We start from the raw sequence: 18,669 nt of genomic DNA, 5'->3' as shown, positions 1-18,669 counted from the left end.
TGTGATTTCTGAAGCCCATATCTAGGGATAATGATGCAAAACCTCACGCAGGTGGACCTGCCTGCCTGCAGGCCGGACAGAGCGCACCCGAGCCAGCTGCTCCTGCTGCTCCTGCACACGCCTGCCACTTTCACACCTCCTCACAACCTCACGAAACTCTGCCACGGTCTGCAGGTGTTCTCCTCTGAATTCCTCGGGTCCCTGTGAATGAGAGAGCCGGGAGGACAGACTCGGATTGCTGTGCCGTGCTAGACTCAGGGACGAGCGACGAGAGATCTGAGACAGTCGTCATGTGAGCCCCGTTCCCGTCTGCAGAGCGTTGCATGAAGTCGTTTACATTGATTAAAATCCTTATTGTTGTTGCAGTTGATGAAAAAAATGGTTTCCTGGCAACTGCGATGAAAAAGCACAAGGACGGAGCTGGCTTCCCCCTAGGATCAGTGTTGACGAAAATGTGCTGGTAGGAGAGCATGAGAATGAGAAATCACGCACAGCCCTGCGTCTGCTGACTCAGCCTATTCCAGCCTTCGTGCCCAGCAGCAGCAGGAAGCTGACCAGGTGCTCCGAGAAATCCGGAGTGACTCACCAGGTCAGAATTGGATTAAAAGCCCACTTAAACCAGCAGGAAAGACATGAAGCTCCCAGGTTGGGTTGGCGGGATGTGATGGCAGGAAGGAGCATCATGGCTCAGGTGAGCCGGGTTACTCCGCACGAAACTCACACTCCCTCTCCTCACCCCCCCCGCCACGCCCTCTAGCTGCCCCTTTTCCTCCCCCAAGTTTTCCCCTTGAGTGCATTCCTTGTCTCCGCATTCATTCCCACATCTCCTCACCTCTCTCCCTGTCGCTCGCAGCTGCCGGGCGGTGTGGAGGATCATGGGATGGGAATGTAGTTATTCCTTCTCACCCCAACAGCAATACTGTCCTGTCTGCAGCTCCCAGCCCCCCACCTTCAGCGCCCTCGTCTACCACACAGACCTCGGGCACTAACTGTGTGCTTGTGGTTTACCACAGTCTGGACGCATCATGCCATAACTCTCTGTGCTTCACTGCGCCGTCACCATGATCTCACACCACTTACTTTGCTTTTGCTGTGCTACACTTGCCGTGCAGCACTCCTTTTAAGAACTGTTGTAATGTAGCAGAGATTGCATGACTTTGCATGTGCATTTACTTATTGTGAGATGTTGAGTGTGAAATAAAATTTATTTTGATTTAAATAATCAAGATCCCCCCCCTCAGTGATAAAGCTGGGACGAGGGCTGTATTCGCTGTGCCGCTCAGAAAACAGGCTACAGCTGGAGATCACAGGTCTGAGAAATCACACCCACATGCGCTGCGTCCAGGCCTGAGTGCCCCTTTGTCCAAGTGGAGTGACCGGCCCCCCTACATAAGCACACATGGTTCTTTCACTTTAATTGACTTCACATGACAGAGATCATCTGATTGCAGCCTCAAGGTTTATTCCCTGCTGAGAAGAGAAGAAAAGAAATGTTTCGGCTGTGGAGCCATCTTCGGGTGTGGAAGAAGATGGCTCTTCCCTTTTCAGCATGGAATGAACCTTTACTTGTTTACTCCTGCAGGCACGTTTGTGTCACTGCCAAAGCAGGAACCTGATTCTTATTTCCAGCTGCAGTATTACTGCTTTGTGGTTCAAGGTTATGCATTTCCCTGCTGCTGATGAGACATCAGTCAGGAAGGATGCGTTTAGTCTCTCGCTGAGGCACACAGGGCTTGTGCAAGGCTGTCGAGGACCAGAGACTGCTGGCAAGCTCTCTTGCAATGCACCAAGACAAGCAAGCAGCGGCTGAAGGCTGGCTGTGTTTTCAACCAGCGGAGAAGATGTGAACGACCTTCTAACTACCAGTGAAATTCCGTGCATATAGTAGTGTCAATGGCTGTGGTGCAAATAGGGAAGTTATTTTGGGAAGGCCCATGCACAAAAAGTGTGCCGGTTTCCAATGCTAGAAACTTAGTCTCGAAATGCAATGTAATTCTCCTATTGATGTTTAACTTACTGTCTTTACCATCTGGTACATGTGAAAGCAAATTATTACTGAGTGTGTTCACTGCAGGAACCATTTCTGACAGGAGAAGTAAATTCCCTTCAGAGGACACAGAGCTGTGACTCAGAGATCCTTTACATTTTGTCCAAGCCGTTTTTTTTCCATTTGCCCAAATTCCCGCCAGGATGCAGAGCTGGAACAAGTAGGCTGGCCCAGGCCAGGGACACGGACAGACTGCTGGCACTGCGGTCCTGAGGCGGCTGAAAGCTGAGGAACCAAACCCCTCCTCAGGTGTGAGCAGAGCAGCTTCAGGTTTCTGTCACCAAAATATAGAACTTTAAAAATACTCTAAATATTTTAAACTCATTTCAAAGGACTGAAAGGAGCCATTCAGACACATGAGAACTATTAAAGAACAGGAGCAAGAGGCCCTGGGTGTGTAAACAAGGCTGCTTAATGACCTCAACGGGCACAACTGCCAAACTCCAGGAGAACTCATCCCTGTGTCAGACATCCTTTTATTGTGCAGCGAAGTGTCATTAGTTACAGAGCATTTCCTCCAAAGCAGAGCCTCCTGTCATGGACAGTTTTCATCTCGGGACGATTTATTAATTAAAGCATCAGTCACAGGCCCTCATTCCTTAAGAATGCTAGAAAACATGGTTGACTGGCTCAACTGTTCTTTTCGATTAAATGGAGTATACAGTAGTAACTCGTAGTGTAAACATTCAGTCAGTAGACAGTGCTACAGGGAAGTATTTCCTTTTTCCAATTAATCATAACTAGGTTCGGATTTAAGCCGTTTAAATTTATTGTCCTTTTTTCTAAGAAATTCGGGGGGAATTTGATAAACAGGGCTGTTTTCAACAGAAGCGCTCTGTGGCTGTTGCTATTTTTTAGCTGCCACTGCCCCCTGGTGGTTCTTGTGAGTGGTGCAGTCTCTCCAGACCAGCCCCTCTGACCTCACTTGGCTCTGCCTGACCGTTCAAATCAAAGCAAAGCTTGAATCACTCAGCAAAGCTGACGCAGCATCGACACTTAGGAAGTGCAGGTGGAAATAAATTCTATCTGAAACATGGAAAAATAAAAAAGTATTCCCATGTGCCTCTTGCGGTGTCTTTTACAAAGACGCAGATTTAATAACTGTTGGCTGCCTGCGCTCTAATGAGTGAGGGTGCGAGTGAACACAGAAGGGCCTCGGCTTCAAGAAGGGAATCACCCAGGTGAAGCAGCTCATAGCCTCCATTCAGAAAAACTTGACCTGCAGAAGAGAGACTCGCAGGAGCGAGCTCAGAGCAATGCTCCACGCCGTGCAGGTGGTACTACTGGAACCCCAGTGAGACTGGAGGGAATCTCCAAGGTTTTAGAGGGGTCACTGCATTGTGCCTGGTCCTACACAAGGATAAGCTCATGATTTACTTTAGAAAAAGATAAGTATAAGTTATAAACTTATAAAAAGTTATATTTACGTGTGGTAAAGCACAGTGAAACCATGGTAACTCTGAGTCATCGCTGGGTGGGAGTTTAAACCAGCAAGCCCAGTTTGTTCCCAGCCCGTGCTCTCCTGGACTGTCAGGGGCTGTGCTTTAGGAGAAACTGTTGGGCTCAAAAAGCTTGATGACCACGGCCTCCTGCGGCGCGAGCCACAGTGTTTCCAGAGAGATCGGCCCGAGCCGGTCCATCCCCGAACTGGCCACAACCACGCCGCGAGGGGGCAGGCTGGCGGCCCACCCCGGCTCCAGCAGGCCCTGCCCAGGGCCGAAGTTGAGGAGCACCAGGAAACGCACACAGGCCCACGAGCGCAGGAACCCCAGCACGGAGCAGGAGGGGGAGGAGCAGACGCGGGACCTGGGGAGAGGGGCGAAGCTGCCGAAGAGCAGGGCGCCCTCCTGCGAGCGGGTGTGGCTGAGGGAGCGGAAGAGCTGCAGCTGGGAGCACCTGGCCTGCCTCCGGCCCTGCGGACGAGAAGGAAAGAGCTCAGAGACCAAGCAGCTCCCCCGCCAGGCAAACCCAAACTCTCCGAGCAGAGTCTGGGTGAGCACTGGGACTGTGCCCCTCTTCTAGCCCTGATCGCGCAGGGGGACACTGCTAGGGCGACTGTGCGATCCAGGACTCTCAGGAGCCCTCGAACCCCTGTGGCAGCAGGCCCTTGCCATTCGCCCAGGCTGGCTGTGTGTGGCAGGAGAGGATCGAAACCAGGGCCTGACTCGCTGCACCAGTGTGGTGTCCCCGCATACCTGAGCTGAAGAATTCAATCCGCAAGAAGGGTTGCACATGAGAGGAGGGCATTCAGCCCATCTAGCTCATCTGGTTTTCAGGAACACATGGATCTGACAATCTCATCCAGCCCTCCTTGAAAGACGCAATCGTATTGGCTTGAGCAACACAGACAGTTACAGTTCGCTTGTTCCAGGCTCTGTGTAAAGAAGTGCTTCCAACAGTATTTCCAGTTTTCAGTGTGATGGGCACACTTGCTGATCCCTGGTTGACGTGCGTCATCCAGTATGAGTGACAGTAGAAGATGAAAAACTCCAGACTCCACTCACCTCCACTGAATCCACCGATGGCGCCCCTGTACAATCTCCTGTTTCTCCGGATCTCGGCCGACAGCCCCAGTCCATGGCGGTGAGCCCGGCATCAGTGGTGCCGTTCTTCAGGGATGCCAGCGAGACAGAGAAAGAGGGAGGTTAGGTGATTGTCTCCTCCTCTCCACTGGGCACCATATTGAGCTCCGACTTTACCTTCGATTGGCCAAGGCCAGCCTCGTCTCCGTAGAGGACAACGGGCGTGCCGGGCAGCGTGAGGACCAGGACGGTGAGGAGTCTCTGCAGCTCCCCCGATTCGGACGCCAGCTGTCCCACTGCAGGAGCCCCCATCTGAAACACAGCCCCTCCACACAATCAGTCTGGAGCGGCTTCCCTACCACTGAGAGAACTGAGGCTTCCCATCCGTGTCACACAGCAGGTATGACGTCACGGTCCTGCCAAGCTCACCGTCCAGCCAGGCCACGGCCCCTGCGGCCTCTGCAGCACGGTCTCCACGGCGACGGCCACTTCCTGTTCGGTGAGGTTGTGCTCCGCAGTCGGTAGAAGGGGGCGCACGGTGAGATCAGCCAACGAGCTGTTTCCTGCTGGGCCTGGGTCTCCGAGCACGGGCTGCACTGCGGCGTCAGCGCGCCACACCACCACGATCCTGCACGCAGTGCAGCATGGGCAGGGCTTACAGATGAGCGCATCAGCTGCACTGCCATGTGCAGAGCCAATAGGCTTGACAAACTGCAAGCATGTGAACACACTACTCCCCTCTTAGAAACACTGGAAGCACTGTTAGAAGAACATGGCAAGAGATATTCTGCTTTACTTATTCTAAAATGACTCTTGGGCTTGCTGAGATGAGAGCACACTTAAAAAAATTAAGACAATTGTCTACTTTCAAAACCACATTGTTATGAACTGCCCTTTAAAGGCAAGAGCAAAATCATAAATAAAAAATCCAGCAGCCTGGGTCAGATCACAGCAGCCGAAAGTACCTCTCGTTGTCCTCAGAGCTGAAGCGCTTCACCTCGTCTCTCCACTCCTGCAGAGTCTGCAACACAGAGGAACGTGACAACGAGCTGCCCGGCCCCCTGCTCCAGTCTCACCGGGAGCTGGGAGTAGATCATATCCTTAGGAGTAGGTAGGTAGGGTCCCCTTTTCGGGCCATCAAGGCCCAGGGGGAATGGGGGGCAAGAGCCACCATTTTTCTCAACCATCCGACACTGGAGGTGGGGGTGATGTGGTCAGCAGCACGCTCCGGCCAGCCTGTTACCCCCAGAAGGATAAACCCAGGTACTCATTCAGCAGGCTGAGTGACCTGGGAGCCGTCTGGAAGGAATAAGAGCTCCATCGCTTGCCCCTACCTGGGATTGATCCCGGGACCTTCCAGTCAGGAGCCGGACACCCCTGCTGTCTGAGCTGCCACGGCTCCATCAAGAGTGATTTAACGATTTTTTTTCTAATTTTTGAACTAGAGGACTTGAAAGTTTTCCACGCTAAACATCTTCTTACGGGTCTGTTCCATGCTGAAAGGAAAACTGCCTCTCTCACATCCTAAATCCGGAATCCCTGCATCTGCCTTGGCTCAGTTAGAGAATCATTGAAGACTTTTTCTAATCCACCACAGGAAATGAGAGAAGAGCTGAAAATGGAACATGGTTGTGAATATTATAGAAACATGGCCCTTATTCCTGTCCATACCTGCTCTGAATAGAATGGATCCGTGTCACATATTCTGAACCCGGCCAGCCCTCTCTCCAGCCACACCCGCAGAGCCCTCTGGGGAGAGAACACAGGCAACACGACACAGCGTCAGAGAGGTGCCTCTCACAGGCCAGGACACGGCACAGATCTGAGAGAGGACCGTCTCACAGGACAGGACACAGCACAGCACAGGTCCGAGAGAGGACCGTCTCACAGGCCAGGACACGGCACAGATCTGAGAGAGGACCGTCTCACAGGACAGGACACAGCACAGCACAGGTCTGAGAGAGGACCGTCTCACAGGACAGGACACAGCACAGCACAGGCCTGAGAGAGGACCGTCTCACAGGACAGGACACAGCACAGCACAGGTCTGAGAGAGGACCGTCTCACAGGACAGGACACAGCACAGCACAGGCCTGAGAGAGGACCGTCTCACAGGCCAGGACGCAGCACAGGCCTGAGAGGACCGTCTCACAGGCCAGGACACGGCACAGGCCTGATCCAGGTTCATTAGAAAGTTATATCTAACATCATGTTTATAATAGGGGTGAAATGGCAGCTTTTCAGAGCAGTGTTAATGACAGTCCAGGTCACAGCTTTGGGATGTTAGAATCCATATGTAGTCCAGGTATTTCCGGAGCGGTCTGTGAAGACTTCCTCCTGAATAGAGGAGGGCAGGAGGGGGACCTGTACCTCACCTTCAGAGTGCCAAGCTGCACTGGGAGCCCGTCTCTCCTGGAGTCGTCCCTCGGAATACGGGAGACGTCAGGGAGGTTGACTCCATGTGGCAGGGAGACGTTGCAGAGATCCAGCAAGACGCGCACGCCTGCATCGTAGAGAGAGAGAGTTTTTACTCCCACATGCAGCGCTGCCCCTTGTGCTCTTTGTGGGGCTCAGAGGAGACGAAGGTGTTTCCACCTGACTGGGGTTGAAAAGAGAGCTGGCTGTTCACCGTCTGGCACAGGTGAAGACGAGGTGAAATACTGCTCATTCTAAACCAGGTCATTTCTTTTTCTCCTTAAACCAAAGATTTAACAATCCAAACAATGTCTGTGTTGGACAATCATCTTCCGTGTTGTGGGTGCATGCCGGTTGCGTCTCTTCCTGGGCGCAGGTGCCCCTGTGCCACCCCGCCACCCGCGCCTACCCGCTGTGCTGCAGTGGGCCAGGAGCTCCTGGAACTGGGCCTCGGTGCCCAGAGTGTGGTTGATGTGGGTGAGGTTGGAGACGGACCCCAGCTCCCCCCGGGGCAGCAGGCCCCCGATGAGCAGGGCGTTCACACCCAGAGACCGCAGGTAGGGCAGACCATCCTGGAGGCCTGCGGGCACAAGCACAGACAGGCACAGACTGTAGCCCAGAGCTGGCGGGCAGAGGCAGTGCCTCTCCTGGTGCAGGCGGCCGCGTTACCCTTGATGTCGCCCACTCCGTCCCGGTCCGAGTCAAGGAACAGGGCGGGCTGCAGCTGGCAGAACAGCGCCCCCTGCCACCAGGGCCGCCGCGGGGCGCGGGGCCACGGGCCCTGGGCGATGGTGGCGATGGCAGCACACAGCATGGCCAGCCAGCCCAGCCAGAAGAGCAGGACCAGCCGGGCCCGCCGGGCCCGCCACACCGGCCCCCCCGCCTCCCTCTCCAGCTCCGCCTGGCTCAGGGGCTCCCGGCGCGGCTCCGGCGCGGCCCCGAGGAGAGGGCACCCCTCCGACACCCCCGGGCTCCCACACACAGCGCCCCCCAGAGACGCGCTGCTGCAGCCAGGTGCACCATCCACAGGCAGGGTCATCCTGCGGGGCAAAACACAGTCAGGCCCCCAGGGATTAGGCACAGTCAGGACCCAGGGATAAGCACAGTCAGGCCCCAGGGATAAGCACAGTCAGGCCCCAGGGGCTGATCGCCACTCCAGCAGCGCAGCTCGCTCGGCTCTTCTCCCGGCGGCGCGACAGCAAGACGCTCCTTCCGCTCCGGGCGGCCGCGGCGCGACCAGCGAGCGTTGCGGTGCCACAGAGGTGCTTGTGTTGATGTACAGTGGGGGAGGGGCGACGTTGCTTGCCATGCGATGAATAAAGCAAATAGTTCACGGTATCGATGCCTAACACTCTAATAACGCTGTTATATAGTACGACACACTTCTAATATCAGTTATTAGACTTCGTGCGGTCCTTAACACTCATTATTTGGGAAGCTTAGCGCCACGTATCTATATCATTATACATCGTGTAGATGACGGCTGTAAGTTCCGACCCTTGCAAGCGACCAGTTTTGAATGCGCGCCGCCGCGGGTTACCTGTGTCAGACCGCTCCTGGCGCGCGGTCCCGCGACTCCCGACCTCCTTTAATGCGGTCACACATCCCATATCGACCAATAACGTTCGTGTGGGCGTTTTTGCCATTTGAATTCGCGTTTCCATTTAAGTACAAAAACCTCATTTGACATCAGGTACAAGCGCTGATGCCCTTACCAAGGAGTACGGTATTTCACCGCGTCCCGCAGCGCGGTTTGAGCAGGTGGGAATTCGGCGCTCACACTGCTGCTGTAAAAACGGTCGATCACAATATTTTCACTTGTCGTTTTTTAGACTGCATGAGTTTCCAGATTAAACAGTAACAGTTTCCTGTTAACTGACGCGGTATGTTTTACTTGACCGTATGTTTTTATTGGACTCCCCTGTGCTCGGGTAAGACCAGTGTTTCTTTGTGTTGCTGCTAACAGCCTGTTCTTCCAACACAGCTTTCTGTAGCTCTTGCACCAGCCGACGAACGGCATTGCTTTAGGGACAATAGCTTAGTTTACACCTTCTAGCCCTTTTAATGACTGTGCGACACCTGAGCGTGGTTACAGGTGCCCGATTCAGTCTCTCTCCTGGAAATCTGCGCGATACCGGCGGCTCAGAGCGCCTGTTCCTGCCTTCGCTTGTATCGGTGCGGATGAGGAGCCCGCAGTTCCTGTGGGTTCATACTGGCTTCTCGGTGTAGTTCATGTGTTTGCTTGGCATTTCAGTCGTGTAAAGCATTCCCGCTTCCAACACAGCACAAACTGTACCGCTACAAGTTGTCTTTACGTAAGACAGGGAGGGGAACTCGAAAGGGAGCCCACAAAAAGCCTTGAGCATCTTCCGTCCTGACGCGTTTCATAGAAATCATTTCAGTGGAAGAGAAGATTCAAGCGTCTCCGAATCGGATTTTCAGGGGTACGACACAGGAAACAAAATGCGACTTTTTCAGTCTTCTAACTGCCTGAAAACCTTTCACACACTGAGGATCGGGTGTAAACTTACTCTGGTAAAATTGTTGGATCGGGAAGTTGCGCGATTATGTGAAAGAACGAAATGTAAAACGAATTAAATCTGTCTTCGGTGCTAAACGCGATGGGTTCGCCTGCATCAGTGATCAGGAATTCAGCTTAATTCAGTCTGTATTCACACCCGTACACACTGTGGAGGCAGTCAAATGGACAGAACAGTGATAGATGCAGTCCTTCACTTGGACGGTCAGTAATGCAACTCAATAAAATGAGCGGCAGAGCAGACAAACGCCACAGCTTTGAAAGTTTGATTAGGTGCAGAAGCTAGAAGAAAACAGGACAGAGTCCCCTCTTTCTGGAGATGTGAGAGTGTGCACAGGTCTCGGTGTCGTCTGCCAGGCTTTCATCAGAACCGCAGAGCACTGCAAGCAGTTTCAGGTAATTACCTGAGCCACTAGGAAACAATGACATTTACCTTGGATTTCCTTGCTTCCTGTAGCTGGGTTTTCCTCTTGGTCCTTTCTGCTCTGGTGCTGGTCTCCTTCTCCCCCGCTCTTGCTGTTCCCAGCGCTGGTCCTCCCTCTGGCCTCACAGTGGTGGCCGGTTGAATTTACACAGAGCTGCAACCTGCAGCCACACCCCTGTGATACATTCTGGAGCTGCTGTCTCCGTCCAGCACGAGCCCGCAGAGAGAGAGCCTGTGATAGTCCAGCTGGAGGTCTTGCTCTTGCTGGGGCCTGCAGCAGCTGCTCACACAGAGGCTCGGGTTATGGGAACTGCTCAAAAATAAACAGGGGTCAGCAGGCAGTTACCCGCTGTCCTGTCTCACCGTGTGAGATGTGGGAGCGGGGTGAGACGGGGGCAGGGTGAGACAGGAGTGGGTGCCACTTTCTTTACTGCTCGTAAGGGCCCTTACTCCAGTGTGGACTGCACCTGGCCAAGGGTTTAGATCTGAGTGACCAAGACTCTTCAAGACTTCAGTTCACTCTGGAGAAGACAAACGCACACTGGCGCAGTCCTTGGGTATGGACGATATTCTGATGAAGAAGTGTGTTTCTTTGGCCTTGTTTCTTTGAATTTCTGAGTTTTTCTTCTTGCTGAATTCACTCACTTCCCTCCTATCCTGTAGTACTTGTTCCTGGTCCCACTTGTGTCACTTTCTAAAGCGCGTTAGACAGTTTACTGCCAGAATCCTGGGCTGAGGTGTGACCCCTTGTGAAATACTTCAGCTCTCAGAAGAAAGAGACACCGCAGTATGTTTGTGTTCATTTATTAAAAACAAAGCACAGCTCCCAAAGGAGAAACATTAACATTACAGTGTTTGGAAGACGTGTAATTCCCGGCATGTCTGTTATACAGATTAACCAATTAACAATCTCATTCATTTTCCAAATTCGATGTAATGTAAATTGCCTGTCCTTGCCATACAACACAGTCGAACTTTCTACAGCATGTTGTACGATTTAGAGTATGTTATTGAATATTTACTTTTTTTTCCAGTTCCAAATGATAAGGCAGCAAAGTACATTCTAAGACAAAACCAAGTAACTGGTTGTGGACCTGCAGGCATGAAGGAAGGTCCTGTGTCTGTTGTCACTTGCGTCTAGTCATGTGAACAAGGGGTTAGGTCTTCAGATTCAACAAAGAAGAAACTGTTAGAAGCAACAGTTTGTTCCCTGTCAATAGCCTTGCTTCTTTGCAGATAAATATTTCTCAGAAGCTTAGAAAACCCTCCATTTTCAATGTCCCTGCAGACTCGGAGGCCTGTGGGCCTGTGTCAAGAGCCTCTCTCTCAGTGCAGAGTGACTGCGCCGCTGTGACCTGCTCTGTGTCAGATCACGCCCTCTGACCCTGTGTGGCTGTGGTATTCATTATTACAGTTTGGGAAGAGACACTAACATTGCTCAGCGCCAGATGTGAAGACTGGATATTGTGTTGCTATTTTCTATGCATCTAAAACATAAATGTGGAAAATTGCAACGCCTGGCTGCAGAGGGCCCTGGGGTCTGCAATGAGCCATGCATGGTTAAACCCAATTTAATCATTTTGTTTTGTGGCCTCACTAAGTACACTGCACCAGTCACAATGTTATTGAGACACATTTGCAGAGTCCCACAGCACTTGTAATTACTTGTCAGGTGCTCAAATCATCTCCATTCCTCCTAAGAAGAGAGAACCTCATTTTGAAACAGGCGTAAGCATTTTAGCCTGCTGATTACCCCAATCCTCTCCTCCTTTTTGCTTTGTTTAAATCTTCATGGAGGGTACAGGTAAAATCCATATTCCAGCTTTTCCTTTCCTTGTTTGTTTGCTTTTTGCTGTGACCACAGTAAGTTTTTAATTCCATTTATCTTTGCAAAGAGAGCAGAGTTTGAGGTCACTTCCTTGGAGATTTTTTCAGGCTTCAGACTTTGCTTTTCTGTGGGAACTGCCTGCTAATTGGAGTCCTCTGATCCGCTGTGGAACTGGAATGACAGGAGAGGGAACAACAGTGGTGTCGGTCTGCGGTGAGGGACAGAGGGAGAGACAGTGGTGTCGGTCTGCGGTGAGGGGACAGAGGGAGAGACAGTGGTGTCGGTCTGCGGTGAGGGACAGAGGGAGAGACAGTGGTGTCGGTCTGCGGTGAGGGACAGAGGGAGAGACAGTGGTGTCGGTCTGCGGTGAGGGACAGAGGGAGAGACAGTGGTGTCGGTCTGCGGTGAGGGACAGAGGGAGAGACAGTGGTGTCGGTCTGCGGTGAGGGACAGAGGGAGAGACAGTGGTGTCGGTCTGCAGTGAGGGGACAGAGGGGGAGACAGTGGTGTCGGTCTGCGGTGAGGGGACAGAGGGAGAGACAGTGGTGTCGGTCTGCGGTGAGGGGACAGAGGGGACAGCCGTGGTGTCAGTGTCCTCAGGTTGTTCTCTCCAGGTGAGATCCAGATGTCCAGGAGCTTACCAGCGTGTCCTTGGGTGTGTATTCTTCTCTCAGCTTGTAATAGGCAGCAGCGATGCAGTTCCTCCTGAGGGCGGAAGACAAAGCCAATCAGTCCACCCACTCACACTCCGGCCCTGCGCGGGTCCGAGCTCAGCCCCCTCTCCCCTGAGACCTCCGGCTCTGCCAGCCGCAGAGTTCCCTGCTGCTTCCTCGTCCTCCTCGACTGAGACAGAGGTCCTCATGCTGTCTGAAGCCCTGCCTTTATAGCTGTCAGTCGCATGGTTGAAAGGTGCAGAAAAGACCGTCTTCGCAGTGCAAACGCATTCACTTTCTGCTCCATCAGTACTATCTGACTAAGAACCTGCAACTTAGAAAAGCTGAAATGCATCAAACTGCAGTGCAATTGGAGTCTTATTTCCATCCCTGGAATGGAGAATCCCAGTGCATCTAGACTGTGGTTTCCCCAGGCCTGGTCCCTTGCCTCTCCCCCTCTCTCCCCGGCGTGCTGCCCGACTCACTTGCTGGTGATGCCCCCTCCAGGTGGCAGCCCCGGTATCCTCTCAGATGACATGTACTTCATCACGTACAGCAGGTCTGGCAGCCCTTCCTCGTGCTGCTCCTCGAAGATATCTGCGCACAGCGGGGACACGGAGGGCAGTCAGCGCCCCCAGTAGGCAATAATCCTAATGTGCACTAGCCTTGCCCAGAGTGTTTCCAGGCAGGAATTACAGTACAGTCATGTGAACTGGCGTGTGTTTAAGTGGTGTTCTGATAACAAGCTTTTCCCCTTTACCTTCATGCCTTGCAAACATCTCACCATGGGTATGAACGTTGGACCTAATAAGATAAGATCACTTTATTAGCCCTATACAATTTCTTGAATTAGGAATTTGTCTTTTCGCGTACCCCATCTTGCTCTCCATGAGACACACAGACAGGGAGAGAGAAGCCTGGGGTCAGAGCGCAGGGTCAGCCATTGTACAGCACCCCTGGAGCAGCTGGAGTTAAGGGCCTCGCTCAGGGGCCCAACAGAGTAGGATTCCTCTGCCGGCCACAGGTGCAGATCCTTAGCCACAGTGCCACTGCTCCACCCTAAGTGAATGTTTAATATCTAATATATTTAATATCTAATATAATATCTTAACCCTAAGTGAAAGTTTTCCATCTGGGCTGAAGGAGCTGTCCTTCCACTGTGTGTGATTTCGTGATGGAGTTAATAAACACTCATGACACCCACAGACGTGGGTTCCCCTCTCTTACCTGCCACTCTGCTCTCCAGCAGCTCCTCCAGTTCCGCCTCGCGTTGCAGTGCCTCCGCTGACACCTGGGGGGCGCCAGGGAAGCAGATGAGCGTGATGCTGATATTGTCTTGGCTGCCCTGTAGCAGGAGGACACAGGGAGCAGAGTTACCGCAAGGAGCCGACTGCTTCAACCCTAGAGAATTAAGGCCCTTCACTTCCAGTTTTTATTGATTTAGTCATGCAGGGTGATGACTTTTTCACAAAGGAAGAGAAAGACTTGCAAGTGACTGTCACGGAAAAAGTCTTTACACAAAGGGTTGTGGAAGTATGGAACAAGCTATAAAATCATGATATTGAAGATGGTGCACTGGCTCCTTTCAGGAAATAGCTAGATGAGGTCCTCAGATCAGTTAGCTACTAATTAACAACCAAATGGGATAGACTGGCTCAACAGCCTCTTTTCATCTGTGGCCTGTCTTTAGGTTCTTAGGAAGCTCAAAGTTCTTTCTGCTCAAAGTGAGAGTGGGGTCAGCGTGAGTTCCGATATCAGCAGAATGAGACAAGGATTCCTCAAACTGCTGGCACAATAGGAAATGAGATTATTACTCTTCTCAAAACACATCAAGCCAGCCGGATACAGCGAGTCACTGATCATAGGAAAGAAATAAGAGTTTCTTTGGAATTGAATGGTTCACCAACAGCTGCAAGATTAAACACCAACATTTAACTGCCCTGAGCTGGAAGAGGTCATACTGATGCATGGAAATGTTTTTTCAGATTTGTTCTGGACTTGATGATGTCAGTCAGCCTTAATCTCTTCCGGTTTCGTTTGTCCTAAACACTAATTAAGTTAAAGGTTTACCTGGGTTTTGTGGAGGCACAAACCACCTAATTTAATTGATTATTAATTCACTGTTTAAAAACACTGTTAATCTGCCCCTGCCTGTAGATTCTGTAGATTCGATTAAAAAATCTTTTCTTTCTTTTTAAACTGACACCCTGCCCTTCTCGTCCTTGAGCAGTTCCGTGCTCTGTGATGTTCAGGTCTTCCTTCCTGAAGCTTGTGTAGAGAGAACGGGGCAGATGGTGGCAGCACCTTTTCCAATAAATTGCAGTTCTTCAAAGTAGCAGGAGTTCTCAAACTGAGAAACATTCTTTACCAGCCCAAGCTGGTTCTGGCAGCAGGCCGTCAATACAGGCAGAATGTCTTCTCAGAGAGGTGGGACCAGTATTTCAGATTCCAAGAGTTCACAAAGGGATTCAGGGTCACTGAGTACAGGAAGTCAGCTGGAAAAATGCTGTCTGAAGCCAAGGATCGATATTACAAAATAATCAAGGTGCCCTTTCTCCATTGAGAATATTTCAGCTGGTCTGTGGTGGGGCCAGTGGTTTTGTGTGTATTTTTTCCAGAGTTAGCTGGGCCATCCTCCCTGCTGTCCCACAGGGTTTTCCTTGGTCGTCATGTCTACCTGCATCTGATCTGCTGCTCCGCAAGCTGTGTGCTAGCAAATCCCTTTGAACTCTGGGAAACCGTCATTAATCCGAGCCACACGTAGACTCCCTTCGCTAATCTGCCGTCTTAGAGACAGAAATAGCCCCTCCAGATCACTGGCCGGGCAGGATTTGGGTATTATTTGTTTGCAGTACTCTTCGAGAGACAGGCAATAGCAGTGATCGGGCTCATTCTTGGAAAAAGCAGCGTTGCATTACTGCGCTGTCCTGCTTGAGGAACAGTTAACGAGAGGGACCTGGATCACAGTGCACTGGTTTAGCCTTATTGTCGCTGAGCTGTGATGATGTGTCTGTTATGTGTGCACTGTGTCACCCCAGCTCTGAGGAACACACTACAGTCATTTATAATTCACTGCTTTCAGTGCCCTTCCTTACCCCAGTCTGAGGCAGACTGTCTCCGTCATGGAGATTAATGAGCCACTGAAGAGCCACATTAGTGACAGCGATTAGCCGTGTCTACGTCTAAGGAACTTAATGAAGCAACGCTGCAAATTAAGCAAAATATAAAAAAGAATATCATAAAAGACCCTGCTTGGTTTTCCCCAGTAGCATACAGAAGGGGCTCCAGGGTTTTGTTGGTAACTGCTCTGCAGTTAAAGACAAGCAGCCTGTCGTTTTTCTCCCTGGTAACAGGAGAGAAGGCAAAGCAAATGTCTAGGCAACAGGAGGCTTTTCAGCCCATCTAGATCTTTCCTTGCTAGAAGCTAATTGATCTAAGGATCTCATCCAGAAAAAAGGAGTGGATCTTCCGGGTAGCTTGTTCCAGAGGACCACAAACTTTTACGTACAGACAACTTTCTCTGCTGCGCTAATCTTTCTACACAGCAGGAAATCCAAGTGTGACACAGCATGAAAGAAGTGTCAGGTGTGCCTGAGCTGAGGAACGTTCACAGTACCTGTCCGACTGGCAAGAGACTGTGGAATTAATTGGCTGTGAGCAGGGTTAGAGCCCACTGGTATCCAGTTGTGAAACTGAAAGCTTGTCTCCCTTGGGCAGTTATACATTGCTATCCTATTACCCAGCGGACATTTCCATACGTAAGTCTGAAAGGACTGCGCAAGTAAGTGTGAATTCTGCAGGCATGCATATTGCTTACCTCATGTGGGATTATGAATGCTTTCACTGCTGTGTGATTATAGAAAGTGCTGTGACTCGCCCAGCAGGCTGCCTCTTGTGTTGCGTAATTCCGCTGAGCTGAGATCTGTCATTGTGAACACAACATCTCAGGCATCACCCAAGAGAGCAGAACTGTGCTTCCAGAGAAATTCTCCCTTCGAAGTCTTTCTGGCCAAATGGTGTTTTCTCATTGCAGCTGTTTTAACTGTAAATCTGCAGCTAATCTGACCATGTGTGAAGCAGTTATCCCCATAGATCACAGTGCATGCAGGTCTGTATATTTGTAGAAAAAATGTAAACTAGTGCAAATCATGAAAAATGCTTGATTGTTTCTGATGCAAATTATTTCCCAGAAATCCTCAGTTGAGTGTATTATTATCTACTAACTGGAACTGGAAATATGCAGCTCATTTTCATGTGTGCGTGCAATTCAATGTTTAACAGTTGTATTTGAAGACAAAACCTTTCTGTAGTTCTTAAGTCTTGACCCATCAAACAGACTTAAATCTAATAATTCTACAATGATGTCTCTGAACGCATTTGAAAACATGAAACAAGTGTTTCTGATACAGTTTCATTCACAATGACTTTAAAACGCGCTGGAGTGTGAGAGCGGGGCAGTAACTGGTTCTGGTTCTGGTTCTGCCCGTCCCTGGGCCTGTGTCTGTGTTAACCCGCGACGCTGACTTTGCTCGGTGCTGGGGCGGGGACTGACCTTGTAGAGGCAGAGGTCGATGACCTGGCCGCACACGTCCTTGAGGTCGCTGGACAGCTGCAGCCGGCTGCGCACGAAGGCGCACAGGTCCTCGTTGCCGATGGTGTCCCAGACGCCGTCGCAGGCCAGCACCAGGAACTCGTCCCGGCAGCTGCGCTCCACCTCGTACACCTCGGGCTCCGGCGACACCAGCTGCTCGGTGGGCGCCCTCCACTGCACCTCCTTGAAGTCGAAGTCGCCCAGCGCCCGCGAGACGGCCAGCGAGCCGTTGACCCGCTGCAGGGTGACGGTGCCGCCTGCGTTCTGGATCCGCTCCCTCTCGCGCGGGTTGAAGGGCTTGTGGTCCTCGGTGTAGAAGCACACGGACCCGTCCCGACACAGCACGGCCCGCGAGTCCCCGCAGTTGATGAAGTAGACGTGCCGCGGCGAGATCATGGCGGCCACGGCGGTGGAGCCACTGCGGTCCCAGCCCTCGCTGCGCCCCAGCCTGTGCATGTGCCTGTCGATGCTGAGGAAGCCCTCCCGGATGCCCTCCTTCACGGCCTCCTTGTCCTCGTCCGGAGTCACCGCGCCCGTGGCCAGGATGTGCTCCAGCAGGTGCAGGGAGCAGTACTGCGCCACCCTGCTGCCCGCGTGGCCGTCGTACACGGCGTAGAAGCCCCAGCCCGCCAGCTCCCCGGGCAGCTCGGGCACGCAGGCGTGCGCGTCCTCCATCTGGGCCCGCCAGCCCTGCACGCTGGCCAGGGCGAAGACGATGCCCCCCGCGGAAGCCCCCTCCTCCAGGTGTTTGTCCAGGATTGGCCTCTCCAGGTAAGGGCTGGGAAAAGCCTCCTCGTCCTCCTCCTCGTCTCTGTCCCCCACCTCCCCTCCCTTGAAGAAGTACGACACCATCTTCTCCGTCTCCTTCACCAGCAGGCGTACGAAAGAGGTCATCTGGGGCATCTTCCGCTCCCAGTCCTCGCTGGGCACCCGCCTCGCCGCCATCATGGCACCTGTCCCCCCTGCCAGTGCACTGTTCTTCCTCCTGGCCTGTGGCTGCTGCTGCTCTTCCTGTGTCCTCCTGCTCCTCTCTTCCTCCCTGCAGCACAGCAGTGGCTCTGCGCTCCCCGCGTCCTCTTCACCCACAGCTCCAGCTCGGAGCCGCCCGATTGGCCGGCCTATTTCTGTCCCCTGGGCTGTAGTCAGGCCTCTCCCACGCTCCCTCCCTCCGGTTTTGTTCCCGTTAATCCGCGGCCTGATTAATGAGCACAGATTAATGAGAGACTTTCCCATTTGCAGGTTAAAACATACGGTGTTCCATAATCGGCTAAAAATACTTCCCAAGAAGAGATGTGTTTTGTAATCTCCATTAGACCTGCTTGCATATGGGTCACTCTGCAGGGGCCCGGCCAGGGCTCGACTTCACACGGAACTGCACAGAACCAGCTGGCCCGCTCCAGGCAGATCAGGATGAGTGTGAAAGTGATTCAAATTGTTCTTGTACCACTGATCAGTTTAGGGTTACAGATGTCAGGTTATATTCACTAAGTAATGATTGCATATGGTATACTTTATAGAACTCAAGTACTGGTGCCCCTCTGATTCGGGTAAAGTCTGCTCTAAATACTAAGATTCAGATTTATATCATTAATCCAATTTTATTTTTCTGTTCCAATCAAAGAAGACTATGAGTTGAAGACAATGATGGGA

General features: G+C 52.0%; 2 protein-coding genes across 3 annotated transcripts; both read right to left on the bottom strand.

Moving 5' to 3' along the window:
- Positions 1–2,441: 2,441 nt before the first annotated feature.
- LOC148672023 (amino acid transporter heavy chain SLC3A2) lies at positions 2,442–10,639 on the bottom strand. The gene is made up of 10 exons (XM_088627320.1): positions 9,957–10,639; positions 7,654–8,024; positions 7,394–7,564; positions 6,945–7,072; positions 6,241–6,318; positions 5,535–5,590; positions 4,999–5,197; positions 4,747–4,881; positions 4,552–4,656; positions 2,442–3,960 (listed from the first exon to the last, which is right to left on the bottom strand). The coding sequence occupies exons 2-10, from the start codon at positions 8,021–8,023 to the stop codon at positions 3,592–3,594; spliced, it is 1,611 nt and encodes a 536-aa protein (XP_088483446.1). The 5' UTR covers position 8,024; positions 9,957–10,639; the 3' UTR covers positions 2,442–3,591.
- A 96-nt stretch (positions 10,640–10,735) lies between these two features.
- Positions 10,736–18,170, bottom strand: ppm1na (protein phosphatase, Mg2+/Mn2+ dependent, 1Na (putative)). 2 transcript variants are annotated; one of them, XM_088627319.1, is made up of 5 exons: positions 16,981–18,169; positions 13,656–13,773; positions 12,914–13,025; positions 12,417–12,480; positions 10,736–11,946 (listed from the first exon to the last, which is right to left on the bottom strand). In XM_088627319.1, exons 1-5 carry the CDS (start codon positions 17,965–17,967, stop codon positions 11,917–11,919), a joined length of 1,311 nt encoding a protein of 436 aa, XP_088483445.1. In that variant the 5' UTR covers positions 17,968–18,169; the 3' UTR covers positions 10,736–11,916. The 2 variants fall into 2 exon arrangements, with proteins under 2 accessions (XP_088483445.1, XP_088483444.1); XM_088627318.1 differs by having other exon boundaries at positions 10,736–12,480; positions 16,981–18,170.
- Positions 18,171–18,669: the final 499 nt, after the last annotated feature.

This window comes from Lepisosteus platostomus, chromosome 4 (genome assembly GCF_059453375.1).
Source record: "Lepisosteus platostomus isolate fLepPlt1 chromosome 4, fLepPlt1.hap1, whole genome shotgun sequence".
NCBI lineage: Eukaryota > Metazoa > Chordata > Actinopteri > Semionotiformes > Lepisosteidae > Lepisosteus > Lepisosteus platostomus.
The sequence above is the reverse complement of the archived record's forward strand: the minus strand, read 5'-3'. Positions and strand labels throughout refer to the sequence as shown.

Bases quoted from the DNA above. Each gene is read 5' to 3' on its own strand.
- LOC148672023 (XM_088627320.1), bottom strand. From the start codon at position 8,023: ATGACCCTGCCTGTGGATGGTGCACCTGGCTGCAGCAGCGCGTCTCTG. The intron at 5,198-5,534 runs GTACTTTCGGCT...CACTGCGTGCAG, and splicing joins AGCTCTGAGGACAACGAGAG to GATCGTGGTGGTGTGGCGCG. The intron at 4,882-4,998 runs GTGAGCTTGGCA...GCTGTGTTTCAG, and splicing joins GGCCGTGGCCTGGCTGGACG to ATGGGGGCTCCTGCAGTGGG.
- ppm1na (XM_088627318.1), bottom strand. From the start codon at position 17,967: ATGATGGCGGCGAGGCGGGTGCCCAGCGAGGACTGGGAGCGGAAGATG. The intron at 13,774-16,980 runs GTCAGTCCCCGC...CTCCTGCTACAG, and splicing joins TCGACCTCTGCCTCTACAAG to GGCAGCCAAGACAATATCAG. The intron at 13,026-13,655 runs GTAAGAGAGGGG...CGCTGTGCGCAG, and splicing joins GCTGGAGAGCAGAGTGGCAG to ATATCTTCGAGGAGCAGCAC.